The 15,045-nt window shown below is 32.8% G+C and overlaps 1 protein-coding gene across 1 annotated transcript; it reads left to right on the plus strand.

Annotated features, from left to right (window-relative positions):
• Positions 1-3,210: 3,210 nt before the first annotated feature.
• LOC134246260 (protein eyes shut homolog) lies at positions 3,211-10,353 on the plus strand. The gene is given in 5 exon segments (XM_062728596.1): positions 3,211-3,490; positions 4,990-7,117; positions 7,119-8,233; positions 8,456-8,603; positions 10,181-10,353. Coding segments are annotated over 5 exon segments (3,456 nt in total). The 5' UTR covers positions 3,211-3,486; the 3' UTR covers positions 10,242-10,353.
• Positions 10,354-15,045: the final 4,692 nt, after the last annotated feature.

Genomic DNA, 15,045 nt, shown 5'->3' on the forward strand with positions numbered 1-15,045 from the left:
AATGTTGTACAGAAAATATTAACTTCAAATCTGTGTTCATGAACCTTTAACGTAAATGATTGTGTTAACATAACTTTTGTATCATATCACACTAATATCTTTTTGATGATCATTTTACAAATAAGGTTGTACAACTATAACTGATCAATAACTACGATATGATAATTTTTGCGATAAAAGAAGGAAGAATGATGATCTCACAATTAGATACTATAATAGCTGACCATGCTGAAGTACTTTGTAAATGAAAAAGGTGAAGATACCGAACAGCGATCAATCTCCTAAGACTACCATGATTCTGAATACAAACTGTATGATAGTAATTTACATTATTTTATTTTCAAATAAAAACTTTCAATCAATTTTTAAAAGTTGAGTTCACGAGTTTTAAAATAATGATTAATGATGAAATAGGCCTATAGCATTTTCAGTCACTGAACCCGGAATTAAGTGTAGTAATTTAATTGACGTCATTGTAGTTAACTGCCGTACCATATCTCAAATTTACACTGTCATAGGTCACAAACAACAAAAATTACATGTTTACATAGAATGTATACACTACATAGTATACATGTGAATTTATCAGTTGATTTTTTTATCTGGGTATGAAATAGACCTATTAAAAATAAACATGAAGTTCTTATTTTGTTAGATAACACTTACTCATCAACAATCCGAGGTATATTATGGCTGCACAAACCTATATTTGGTTTTCATTGCTGTTATGGATTATTTTAGCTAAGGTACGTTTATGGCAAGATAATGAAAATGCCGCCATTAAAAATCAAAGCAATATAAAATACAGTTTCTATCACTTTGAACGACTTTGCCATAGGCCTAAACTTTAGGTCTATGCAATTTGCGCAAAGATTTATTTATTTAGTGAAATAAGTAGGGATGTCAAAATTGTCAATAATTGATATTCGAATATTCGAGAGTAGTATTCGAATATTCGATGAAATTAATACATCTTGCATAAAAAATTATATAATATCTTCACTTTTTTGTCAAGCAATATGTGTCGACATCCCTAGAAATAAGGTATTCTGCCTGTCAGAAGACACCCCAACTAATGTGTTCGGAATCTTTTATTTTTCGGTGTTCTGAAAATTATAAAACCCGAGTAGTTCAAAGGAGCTCTGGCAGAGGCTCTGGCGAGAGTCTCTAACTCAGTACTCTATCTTTGCTTTTGTGATAATTTACGGCGAAAATTGGAGCTCACTAGGGACAATTTTTCCATAATCACCTGATACGCTGGTAAATACACTGACAAACCTTTGATTGTCTTATATGGCTAAATTGTTTTTAATATTAATGCACACAGCGGATCTTACCACGAACAACTGACCAATCGTTGAATAAATAGCAACGTTTACGCCAAATACATGTTTACATTTTACTTTGAACACGTGGTTCAGGTCTATGATCAATATTAATGGAGTGCAAAAAAATCTTATGAAAAAAAATTACAGATATAAGAAACTATGAAAAAGATGCCAGGGGCGCTTTTGATTTGTTGTTAACTAGAAAGTATGATAAAATGTAGTTTCTCGAGTTTTGTCAAGTTCAGAACTCCAGCGCTTCAAGGGTACGGAAGACGAGAAGCATCTCTTATGCATTAAAATGGCCTAAACAACTTTTTTTACATAAATTATTCTCGTGATCACGTGTTTTTAACCAAGGAATCTACTTGAAAATTGTATTTACGGGTAGTACAACAAAGGAATTAATACAGACGCAAATCGCTTTGCAATATGACTTTGAGAAACTCGGGATAGAATTCCACGTTATCTTTATATAAGAATAAGTTGTTTGTAATTGTGAGAATGAAAATAATAGAATAAAAATGCTTTTTATTTACGAAATGGATATAAACAATTTCCTTGTGCCTTTCCGATTGCTATAAGATTTTCCTTTTTTTCAAGCGTAGTTTAAGTTCTTTAGTATCCGTAGTAACCTATATTGCAATTTTTATTCAGCTGATTTGTCAGTTAAAGTCATACTGGTCCCAGTCATTTGCTTATCTGAGGCCAAAAAGTATAATCCCTGTTCCCATGCAAAAATATTTGTCCAAAAATAGAAATTTTGATTCATTACTGCAGAAAATTATATCCTAGAGAATACTTGAATTAAGAGATTGAAGTATATTTATATTTATACAGATATTACAGGATGGGGAAAACTGAAACGCAACATTACTTTTCTGTTTACCATGTCTCCACGTGCTATAGTCACTTCCAAGAATAAAATTTACTTTATTTCGCTGTTGTCTCACCAACTCTAGCCAGGGCTACCGTCAGAGCTACTTTGAACTTCTCGGCTTTTATAGTTTGCTGAACACCGGAAAATAAAAGATTCTGAATACATTAGTATAAGAGACAGCGGGTTTATAATTATTCACGAGAATGTGGCTAGGAAATTACTAGCACGTGGAGACATGGTAAACTGAAAAATTAACGGGGTATGTTGTGTTTCAGCTTACACACTGTTACATGACCCTATAATATCTGTAGAAACAACTAGTTCTTTTACCTAACTGTACATTTCAAGGTTACAACTGGGAAAATAACTTTCTTCATACACGTTGATGAAGTGAGGAGTTCCGGTAATAAACTTCACGGCGGAGGATGTTGTCAGGGAGTGGCGGGTAGCCAGTGTACCAATTTATGTAAACCTGTACTAACTGTATGTCTCAAGTAAGTGAAGTTTGACTTTTCTGACTTTGATAATATACTGAACTTTCGCACACATATTTTAATGATTTCGTTTTTATTGCTCCAGAAACAGTAGCTGTGTATCTAGTTTTACCACAACATTAGACATGAAACGACAAGACGTATTTTATGGTTCTAAAGTCGGAAATACAACAAACCCACAGTTTTTAGAAATGGATTCATGGGTATAACTCATTTGTTTTGAAAACTTAAATTCATTGCTAAAACCATTGGGAATATTTACGCTTTGTAATCTTTTTTAATCAGAGAACATATCTGGACAAGATACGTGTTGAAGTACGAGATTTACAACACTCCTCCTCACCACTCATCTACCAGACAGAGTTCTCGGACTACAATCTACAAATAGGAGACAACATACTTTCACAACATTGGCGGCAAAAGAAACTAACAGCAAATTACTTCTCAGATAAAAACTCTTTTTTGTAAGAAATATTTTAATGAATATCAGGGACAGTACTTGATAATTTTAAGTCTTTAGAAAACTTAAAAATCTATCTTAGTCGTTCCTTATCTTACATCTCTATAAATCAATCGAAATTTAAACAAGTTATCTAAATATACATGTTTAATAAAAAATTATGTCGTAAAAAGTTACAGTGATTCCATAAACAGCTTTTTTTCTTATTTCAGTATCCAGTTTACGTACAAGGCGTACTGTTCTGAGGGTTACTATGGACCAGACTGTACAGCTCATTGTCCTGGTAATCCACAAAAGTGTGTCGTCAACGGTCATACCTACTGTAAAATGGGTAAGCTGATATGAAACCATCTAACAATTGTTAAAGATTAACTGTTGTAATGATTATTGACACCACAATACGGCAGAATGATCGTATACTCAAAATCTAACTTTTATAACTGTAAGTATGAGTCGCCGTTTTGGTATTTATATTACTGCTGTATAGTGATCATATCACCTATTTGATTTGAATCGGTGATATCACCAATTAATTTTGTTTGAATTGGTGATACTGTATACAGGGTTATTTTCGCCCCGTGTTTTTTTCACCCTTTCAAACTTGCAAACAATTTTGCCCACTTTTAAATTCGCCCAGTCATAGTTTTGTTTAAGAAATTATACTGTATTCTTTTAATTCGCCCCGTTTTAAATTCGCCGAAATGAGGGTAGGGCGAAAGGGGCGAAAATAAAACGGGGCGAAAATAACCGTGTATACAGTATCAACAATTTTATTTGAATTGGTGATATCGCGTATTTTATTTGATTGGTGATATCACCAAATCGAAATAATTAATATCAGCTATTCAAATCAAAAAGATGATATCACCAATTCAGATAGGTGATATCACCATTCCATTCGAATAGGTGATATCACGTATTTGAAGTGATGATATCACCAAATGACAATTATAAATATCAAAACAGTGCCTCAACAAATGACATAAAACTTACTTAGAAGACAAATTTTTTTCATGCATTTTAAGGTAGGATTCTTCTCAATTTTTTTGTATTTAAAAACTAATGTAATTTTCATAGAATCAAGAAGACAATATCACTGAGTAGTGGTATCAATTAGATTATTTTTGACCGTTTTATATTGGAGGCATCGTCAGGTCAAGGTCATAACCCTTTCATGGACATTAAGAATAAAAATCACTGTTGGCAATCATTCGATGCCTTCTTCTATTTCAAATTATAAAATGCTTTTCTATTTGCATAGAAAGATGTAACTATATAGGGTCTATACCATGCTATTACCAAATTGACATTTGGTAATAATTTAACTAAACTGGATATTGGTTATTCCGAATTTTCTCTGTTAAGTGTTTTTCATAAATTTATAAATTTAGGATATACTAATTATTTTTACATGTTTTCTATATTTAGATTTTTCATATTTTCACATATATAATCATATAAAGATCATATAAAGATACAAAATGATATAAAAACAAAAAAGTTTTGACCATTTATTTAGAAAGAAAAAACTTTTTACGGATTTTTCGCTGAGATCTGTAATTAGATTGAAAGCTTTAAAAAAGCTACCATGATATACTTTAAATATTGTATCTAGTCAGAATCCAGACAAGAATCCTACCTAAGATGCAAAATTTGAATATACAAACTACTGCACTGAACAAATGCTGAACGATGTTAAATAACTTAGACCATATTATTCTAATATGTGTTTCATACATGAAATTGACGTAGTTCAGTAAATGGCATGTAAATAAACAACTAAAAGCTAGTGCCAAAATGCTTCAAGTGGGATGTCGATATCTGTTCTAGGTTGGCATGGAAATAACTGCGATCAGGACATCAATGAATGTGCTACTCGACAGTTTTGTGGACACGGTACATGTAAAAACACACGTGGCAGCTTTCATTGTACCTGTCCGTCCTCTGTTTACGGTCTGAAATGTCAGCTTGATGAGGATGAATGTCTTCTGGAGCCCTGTAATGGAGGAGAGTGTGTCAACAAGATCGGGAGTTACTCTTGTCAATGTAGGAAGGGAACAACTGGTAGAAACTGTGAATCGTTGACTGCACATCAATGTGTTAAAGATACATGTAATAATCATGGACGTTGTCATGTTAAGCGTGGTAAGGCCGTGTGTACATGTAACAACGGATACACCGGTCCTGATTGTTCCATAAGAAATTCGTGTGCTAACAATCAGTGTCAGAATGGTGCTACTTGTGTGATAACTGGAGGTAACTATACGTGTCATTGTTCGATGGGCTATGAAGGACTACTCTGTGAAAAGCGTGACTACTGTTTTCAACAAACATGTAGCAGAAATGGTATATGTCACAAAGTAATAGAGCCTGATTATCATGGCTTTTTCTGTGAATGTGATGCTGGATGGTCTGGATTAGAGTGCCATTCTTATGATTTCTGCTATAATGTTACTTGTTCTAATCATGGGAAATGTTTTACTGGGCATAATGACTTTGTATGTATATGTGACCCTGGATATACTGGAAAAGTTTGTGAATTAACACAGGTTTGCAACATGTCATCATGTGTTGCCCCACGTGTATGTAATGAACATTTGGGAGGATATTCTTGCGAATGCCCCTTTGGAATAGCAGGAAGCAACTGTGATAGAATTGACCACTGTCTAAAAATTCCATGTGGGAATCGCGGTATTTGTAGGGATACAGATGTAGGGTTTAACTGTTCTTGTTACATCGGATGGACAGGTCTCTTATGTGATGAAGTTGATCACTGTGCAAATGCTTCGTGTCAGAATGGAGCAGTATGCAATAATTATTTGTACAATTATACTTGCTCCTGTAAAGAAGGATTTTACGGTCGTTTTTGTGAAAATACAGACTTCTGTTTGTCTAACCCATGTATAAACAATGGAACATGTCATAACCATGCTAATGGGTTTACATGCTCATGTCCTCTTGAATGGACAGGACAGCAGTGTGAAAAAGAAAACCTTTGTTTTACCAGTAACCCTTGCGGACTGCATGGTAATTGTCTGCAAGTTAATTTGCAAGTGGAATGTTCCTGTTTAGAAGGCTGGATGGGAAAACATTGTACAATTATAGATTACTGCAATAACGCTTCTTGTGGTCTTATGGGAACGTGCCAGAACTTAGCAGATTCTTATGTTTGTCACTGCGATCCAGAATGGACAGGGAAAAACTGTGAAATAAATGCATGTGAAAACAATGCGTGCCTTCACGGAAGTTGTCAGGCCTCTAAGGATACTCTTTATTCCTGTCATTGTGATCCCGACTGGGTCGGCGATTTATGTGATATAGTGAATCCCTGTAACTCCACGTCATGCGAAAACGGTGGAAAGTGTTTGGCTCATTTATCTACTCCACTAAATATCTCAACTTTAGCTATGGGAACAAACGCTACTGCATCATGCAGATGTGCAAATGGATGGGTAGGTGAATATTGTACAACTGATGTTGATGAGTGTCAGCAAAAATATCCCTGCCATGGGCATGGCTCTTGTTTAAATAGTGCTGGTGCTTTTACGTGCAATTGTGAGAAGGGCTTCACTGGCATCGATTGTGCTGTAAATATTAATGAATGCACATCTAATCCATGCCATAACAATGCAACTTGCATCGATGCTGTTGACGGTTATACTTGTTCATGTTCTCCGTTTTTTAAAGGAGACCTTTGTGACAAAGATGTAAATGAGTGTCTTTATTTTGTTTGTGGGTCTCACGCCACTTGCATTAATGACTATGGCGATTACAAGTGTGTGTGTGCACCAAATTGGACAGGGCGTCATTGTCAAAATCATATCAGTTCTTGTTCCCTCGACCCTTGTAAGAACAATGCAACATGTTTTGATGTAGAAGAATTATTTTTCTGTACATGTGGCAACCGGTTTACAGGAAGACATTGTGATATTGATATAGATGAATGCAAGACGAGATTGCGCATCTTGTACAAATACATACGGGTCATTTAACTGCACATGTCCTGAAGGATGGAGTGGGGAGATTTGTGATGTAGACATAGATGAATGTCTTAATAATCCTTGTCCAAGAAACACAACATGTGTAAACAAAATGAACGGCTTTGTATGCAAGGATTGCTCAACTTCTCATTGTCTTAATGGCGGACGCTGTGTTGACACAGAACAAGGACCTGTTTGTCAATGTTCCAAAGACTGGACAGGTGTTGAGTGCAGTGAAAGAAATTTCTGTAAAGACAATCCATGCGGACCACTTCAGATCTGCCTCAATGAAAAGAGCACTTTCATCTGTGAGTATCATTCCTGTAAAAGCTCTCCTTGTCAAAATAATGGACGATGCATTGAAGAAGGCGTTGAATATCACTGTGAGTGCAAATCTGGTTGGAAAGGAAAATTATGTGACGAAATTGATTATTGCGCAGTACCCATTTGTGAAAATAATGGAACCTGTCATAATGGGAACTATTCTTTCCTTTGTGCTTGCCCTAATGACTGGTTTGGAGAACGCTGCCAACTCTATAATTTTTGCTTTTTCAATCCCTGTAAAAACGGTGGACTTTGTCAGAATTCTATAAACACATACATTTGCAATTGTCCACAGGGGTGGATGGGCAAAAGCTGTGAAATATATGATTATTGTTTCAACTTACCATGCAGAAATGATGGTATCTGTTATAACAAGAATACGTCCTACACTTGTGATTGTCCAGACGAATGGAAGGGAGAGAACTGCGAGGAGTACAATTACTGTTCAAGTGCACCTTGCCACAACAATGGAACTTGTCTGAATGGAAAAGATACTTTTTCTTGTTCCTGCTTACCTGGCTATTTAGATAAAACTTGTGACGTGTTTGACCAGTGTCTTTCAGCACCATGTCAAAATAATGGGACCTGTATTATGAATCAGACTAATTATGAATGCCGATGTCATGGCGGGTACATCGGGAACCAATGTGAAAAGGATCGAGATGAATGTAAAATGAATCTGTGCCCTGCCAGGTCAACTTGCTATAATCAAGATGGTGGATATCTGTGTTTATGGGAGCAGAGACGGAAGAGGGAAATTACTTCACTAGGTATACGCTGAATACATTGATCTTTTTACAAGTATAAAATATCAAAAGATAGAAGCAATAGAGTTTTAGAGTTCTGTTTACTAAGTTTATAACACTCTCACTATCTCACTAGGGATAATTGGATATTTATACCAATTTTGAACAAGTTTGTTCACAATTTTTTTGTTTTAATATTTTTTATGGTTTAGATGTTTGTGAATTGAAGTTGCATTTATTACACAGATTTTTCACATGGGGTACTAGAGTTTCCATACTCTGCAGACGGAGGAGAGATAGAGAATTATCTTGTTAATTCTAAAACACTAGTAGAGGAAAAATTCTGTCACACTGCATCTTCTCTCTTTGAGCCAACTTCATTGACATCAGCAGGGTAAAATTATAGTTAATTATCAAATATGAAATTAGATATAATTTTTTTTTAAAAACTCATTTTATGCAAAAGTACCTACGAGTAAATACATTTTACAATTATGCACAAGTAATTTTTTTTGTAAAAGGAGTGCACAATGTACCTCCGAAAGCGAACATTTTATTACATTATATTATATAGAAATTACGAATTGTTTACCCATCATTAAAAGTCTCAGGTGTATGTGGGTTTGTCAAATTAAAACCCTTTTAATTCAACAAAACGTCATGTTGTTCTTATATTTTTACGTGATATATCTTTTACATATAGTTTATTTTTAATAAAGCAAGTCAATAGAATGAAGTTTGACAATTAATTGTGATTGACAGTTATTAGTGGAAAATGTAGGAAAACTGGGAAAAGCAAAATTCTTATATCATTGGAAAATGAAGCTACTAGTATATTCGTTTGAAATAGTCAAGAAGAAGTCTTAAATCGATAACATCTGAACTTAATTGTATTGTATAAAGCTGAATCTCATGCTTTAGAGGTTGGTCGCTTGCTTGGCTACTGATTGTTTTGTTTAAGGGGGCCGACTATAGTTTTATTTTGTGAAAACTACAATAGTGAAACTCTTCATTCTTATACCATATATAACTTACATTAACTTCAGTTTACATGTAAAGTTTGGGGGAAATCTACCGTCCAGGTATATTTAGGGACCGTCTCAAAATACAGGTACATTTACTATAGGATTATATAGGAAAATGTCATTTTAAGCACTTTAAAGCAAATTACACAAATACTACAATAGACATCTTGTTCAAACTAAAATATTTGATGAGGAATACTATATTATACAATATATGTAAGAATCACAAAATTCTACCGTCTTGTTACCAGAGGGGGCATCTCAAAATGCAAAAAATAGTAAATTTTACTATTTTTAAAGAGTATTACAAAACATGACGCACAAAATGGATTCGCATGAAAACATAATAAAAATATTGGAGATATTCTAAAATTTCTATGTTTTAAATTTCAAGAGCGTATGTTTATTACTTTTTTCTTTCATTACCCTTTATTTAAGAGCTACAGATTATCATAATGTCAAAAACACACTACAACGACGTCAACCTACCTATCAATTGCAAAATCGGTTAAAATCAGTTATATCAAATTGAAATTACAAATTTATACCTTTGATTTCTTAATCTGTTTAATCTTAATAATTAAGCGAAAAAAAATGCATTAAAACTGTAAATACGCTTCATTTTACTATGATGCGCGAAATATTGCGCAATGAAAACTATAGTCGGCCCCCTTAAATGACCAGTTGAGCTTGAATAGTGTTCGTTATCTCTATATTTCACTTTTTGAGAGTTTCTTAAAATTTTCTTGAAGAAAACGAAAACTTAGAATAAGCATACTGCATTAACATTTGGATTTGGTCGTTCTATAGATATGAAAATGTTCATTTTTGTTCGGTACTTCATATAAACCACCTACTATTTAATTTTATTTTATGCTACAGCAGATTGATATTTACATTCCAAAAGAGAAAACCATGTGTTTAATAGATATATTTTTATTTTCAGAAATGAAAAATCATTCCTTCATTTTAACTTCCGGTGTATGGAGGATAAGGATTACATCTGATGCGAGCATTCAGTGATTTTATATATGAGCTTTATACGATGCACGAGTTTTAGATGTTATAATGTCATGTTAGAAATCATAAATTCAATTCTTTATTTGATTATCGAAGTAAACACAAAAAAACCTTATTTCAATTTATTTTAAATACTATTGTCAAGATAACAATGAAGACTACAATAATTTCTGGTTTTAGAAATATTTAAGTAAAGGTAAGGTCAATGTGATTATTTAAGGAATGATCTAATTCTTGGCCAAATTTTCGATTATAACCTGGTTTGGGTCAGTTTACGAATAATTTGGCCAAGAATTAGAGTCATTCCTTATAAATTAATTTTAAAATAATTAAACAACTGTGGGTGTTAAATTGTGCTGCTTTTTATGAGTTTAAAGAACTATATGCGGTATATTGCATATGTTTGCCCCCACAAAAGTCAAATTTTGAAAACTTCCTGAAATGTGCTGAATTCAATAAATTGTACGAGAAATATAAGTTAACAGAAAATATTATAGTTCCAGAGCAGTGTATTCACAATTTCTGTTTTTATGACGTCACAAACTAGTCCGATTTTATATCCTTTTTCAGAAAGAGGACAAAATGGACAAAATTTCAACAATTTAAGCTTTAGAATTTATAGAGCGCATGTGTGTTCAGGAACAATATTGACATATTTCATTGATATTATCATTCTACACATTATATCAAAATATTAATCCTGAACACACATGCGCTCGGTGACTTTTATTTAAAATATCGGCGAAATATGTACATTTTTCTGCAAAATTCATAAAAAACTGAAATTTACGTCATATTTGTGACGTCATTACGTACATATGACGTCATTACTTATGAAATTATTCAGTGCTTTGAAGTCAGCCTATACTCCCCTGTTTAAGGACTTAATTAAATATTACTCCATCAAAGTTTGATTTTGGGGGGCAAATGTTGGTTAATACCGCACATAGTTCTTTGCCGCTCAATAAAGCATAGTTAGTAACGGAAGTGATATGAAACAAGGGGAGGTAATAACTGATACATAGATCTAGCAGCCATGATGTTTGTGTACACGAGGTAAGATCGATCTTCTGTTTGAGGTTAAAGGTACATTTATTAATCTGGAATTTTCCATGAATCCCAAGGACTGAAAATGAGGGGATGGCACGAATACAGATGATTCAGCTGGTTGTCAAAGGGGTGTGTCCCCATACCAAACCAGATTATTGAGAAATAATTTGCGTTCCTTTTTGGAAATCAACCAATGAGAAACTAGAATACAAGCAAAATTAAATTATAACTATTTCATATATACATACCTTATGAAAAATTATTTGATGTTGGATGTAACAGGGACCACCAAATATCAATTCGTATCCTATTTTTTCTTTATCAAATGTTTTAAATACTAAATTATCGTGATATAAAACTTCATCAAGGATTTACAATTTATCGAAAAATACAGATAATGTAAAAACAACCTTGGCTTCTTTTTTTTTAATTTTGATAAACATAAGAATGCGTCAACAAAAGGTAACTGTAAACATGATTGCACAGTATCTTTACACTGAAACCGGTACTTTTAAAATCTCTGGCCGATGTGGCGGTCACTGTTAAATCTAAAATAAAACACACTTTCTTGTAATATTGTTTTCAGGAAACTAGTATTATATTGATTTTCTCGATAAGTGACAATATTTTTTATTATTTCTGTTTGTTTTCTTTTACTTAAAAAATTGGGAGTTTATTTGCATGTTTGAAATCACAATGTTTTTGCCAGTGGAATGAATATATCTCTTTTCAAATTAATACCTTGCACTTGACCGTAGACGTTAGTGATGATGAAGTGTTAATTTGCATACAATCTAGCCGGCACCTTAGTTGACGAGGTTAAAATTTACGTTTGATTTAAGTAACACTCAATTGCACTTAAATAATAACGAATATTTTCTTTCGTTAAGGCATTCACTCCCTAATAGCAACAGATTCAATTACATTGAATACATTCAAGATGTGTAAGTGTTGAATATTCGATTTATTTAGACATAATTTCCATTTATTACTATCAGAATAAAAGGGTAGGAGGTGTCCTAATTTATTACCTTGAATTTTGGTAAGAGTTATTTCCCTTTATTTGTAAATAATTAAAAATCAACTATAAAAAATTTAATCAGGTAAAAAAAAAATATATATATCTTCAATTGTCATTATATTTGTAATGACTCAGTGGGTCTTTCGACCACAGTATTTAATGATATTCTTTTTATCTGAATTTTTATTTAAATAAAAACGCTTTTCTCCAAAGACTTCAATACAATCTTTGTTAATTAACTACTGCTTAGTTAATGAAATTTTTAAAACTTTCTCGTTGGAAATCCTTTTCTACTATAAAATGCATTAATTTAATGTAAGAGAATTATGTACTTGATGGTCATTTAAGGATAGAGAATTTGGTCCTATTAGGGATTGAAATCCTTAAAACATCCTTTTTGTTTATAGCGTTTGTACGAGAAACTATGTAAGTATATAATCGAAATAATGATTTCAAACTTGAATTGTCTGTTGCAGTTAAAAACTCACTTTGCATTCTTCGTATGTTTCAATACATCTGGTAACCATTTTAAAAGGAAGGGAGTGGGAACCAAGGGTCCCCCTTCCCCCTCAAAACATAAGTACAGCCATATTTCATTGTGGAATTTTATTGCGCTATATTAATTCTATAGTAAAAATTGAGAACATTTTGTCCGTTTTTTCCTGTTTCTGAAAAATTATACAGAATCCGAATAGTTTGTGACGTCCTGAAACCAAATATTGTAAATACCCTGCTTTGAAACTATATTTTTTTTCATAATTTAGATTTCCAATAAAATAAATACAATTCAACACATTTCAAAAAATTATCAAATTATGATTTTTGTGTTGGCAAACTACTATGCATTTTACCTCATGGAGGATATGCAGATAACGAACAGTATTCAATATGAAAGTCCATAAAACAATACAAAATAGGAGCAGAGCAAACAAAAACCTCCAAAATATCAAAGGTAGGATCGGGTGCCATGGAGGAGTGAGCATCCCTTGCAAACCGGTCACACCGGCCGTGTGCTCCTTGTCATGATCGGGAAATAACAGAAAAATCCGTCGGCAATTCAGTGTGAAAATAATGGACTAAGAATAAGTATGAAAAACGTCATTCAGCATTTGACTCAATGATACTAGTAAATTGTATTTCCTGACAAGGTCATGGTATCGACCATAGAACTTGCGAAATGATGACTTTAAATGATGCTGCTGATAGTCTTGTTTCATCAACTTGTTTGTCAATATTTTACCTCGTTTTAGAAATTGTCGTAGAACATGCTCTAGTGTATCGAATCAACTGAGATATGTAAACTCCGTATTCAGGTGATGAAGGTATATTGCTGAAAGGTAAGGGAAGTTGACGATAGAAAAGTTAAAGTCATCACGTTTATGATAGAACGTGGTTATTAGATTACCATTAGTGTCTTTTTAAAGTAAAATATCCAAGTAAGAAACAGATGTGTCAGACTCTGTGGTATCTTTTATCTCAAGCTCATAAAGATATATCGTATCGACGTAGGCATGGAAATTATCATTGTTAATTGACAATACTTCCTCGGTATATCTAAATGTCGAGTTGAAGGTCACAGCAAATGTTTTCTTCTTTTCAAAAAAAAAAATTTTTGCATAAATTCTGTTTCATATGAATACAAAAATAAGTCTGCTAATAACGGAGCGCAATCAGTACCCATGGGAATTCCAATAGAATGCATATAATCCTATTATCAAGTATTTTATACTGGAAAAGATTTCATATAAAGATCCGTTTTCCCCTTCAAATCAAATGTGTACTGGGCTGTTGTGATTTAAGTCTATGTCAAATTTGTTGCGTGATGAATAAAACTACTTCCTATTTCGACATGGAAGTAGCTAATATGGAATGTTTACTACCTGTCATTTCTTTTCTGTATTTTAACTTCGTTACAACATTCGGATATGGTATGTAGTATTAATGCATGCAAGTTAATTTCATCTGTTGTTTCTATAACATCCCGAACCTTCAAGCTTTTTTAAGGCCTTTTTCCCATTTCTTCATATATTCATGTTAAAAGGAGATGTCATTGGAAAAAATATCAGAGTATTCATAAAGATAGAAAATATGAAAAGGAACGAACTTCTTTCTATTCATATGTTAGTAATCTATATGTTTTTGTTGAATACTCTCCTACAACATTGTGAGGATCAATCTTTATTTAAAAAATTATAACTAGTATCAAAATCAATAACATATATTATTGTTTATGACACCCAATTTTCAGTTTAGTATTGGTTTATGAAAATTCTAAATACATGTATTCATAATAACTCAGTTGAAGGAGGTCTTCAAATTAAGAATAAATAAATTTTGCAAGAGAATGATTCTTGTTTAAAAATAAGGATGGTATGTTTTACTCATCTTTTTGGTGTGACTCTGAACGATGTATATGTTGGGGTTTTTTTTTATTGTTTCTCGACATACATGCAAAAAACGGAAAATTTATTTAAACTTTTTAAATTGATTCGTCTATTATGTTGAAAAGATATATTCAATCTGATGTTTTATTAAAAAGCAGTACGTATAACTAATTTGAGAGAAACAGGAAATATTTTAACGCGACGTTAAATGCTTACAACGCTAATAAGCAGTTGTATTCAAAGCAAGTCCCTTCTTTTGTAGTTTACGTGCATATGTCGCTCTAGAATAAATGATAATATATACTATAATTTTGATCCCAAATATATTTATCACCA

Source organism: Saccostrea cucullata, unplaced genomic scaffold (genome assembly GCF_032062105.1).
Source record: "Saccostrea cucullata isolate Sc308-1 unplaced genomic scaffold, CSIRO_AGI_Scuc_v1 ctg1047, whole genome shotgun sequence".
NCBI classification, from domain to species: Eukaryota; Metazoa; Mollusca; class Bivalvia; order Ostreida; family Ostreidae; genus Saccostrea; species Saccostrea cuccullata.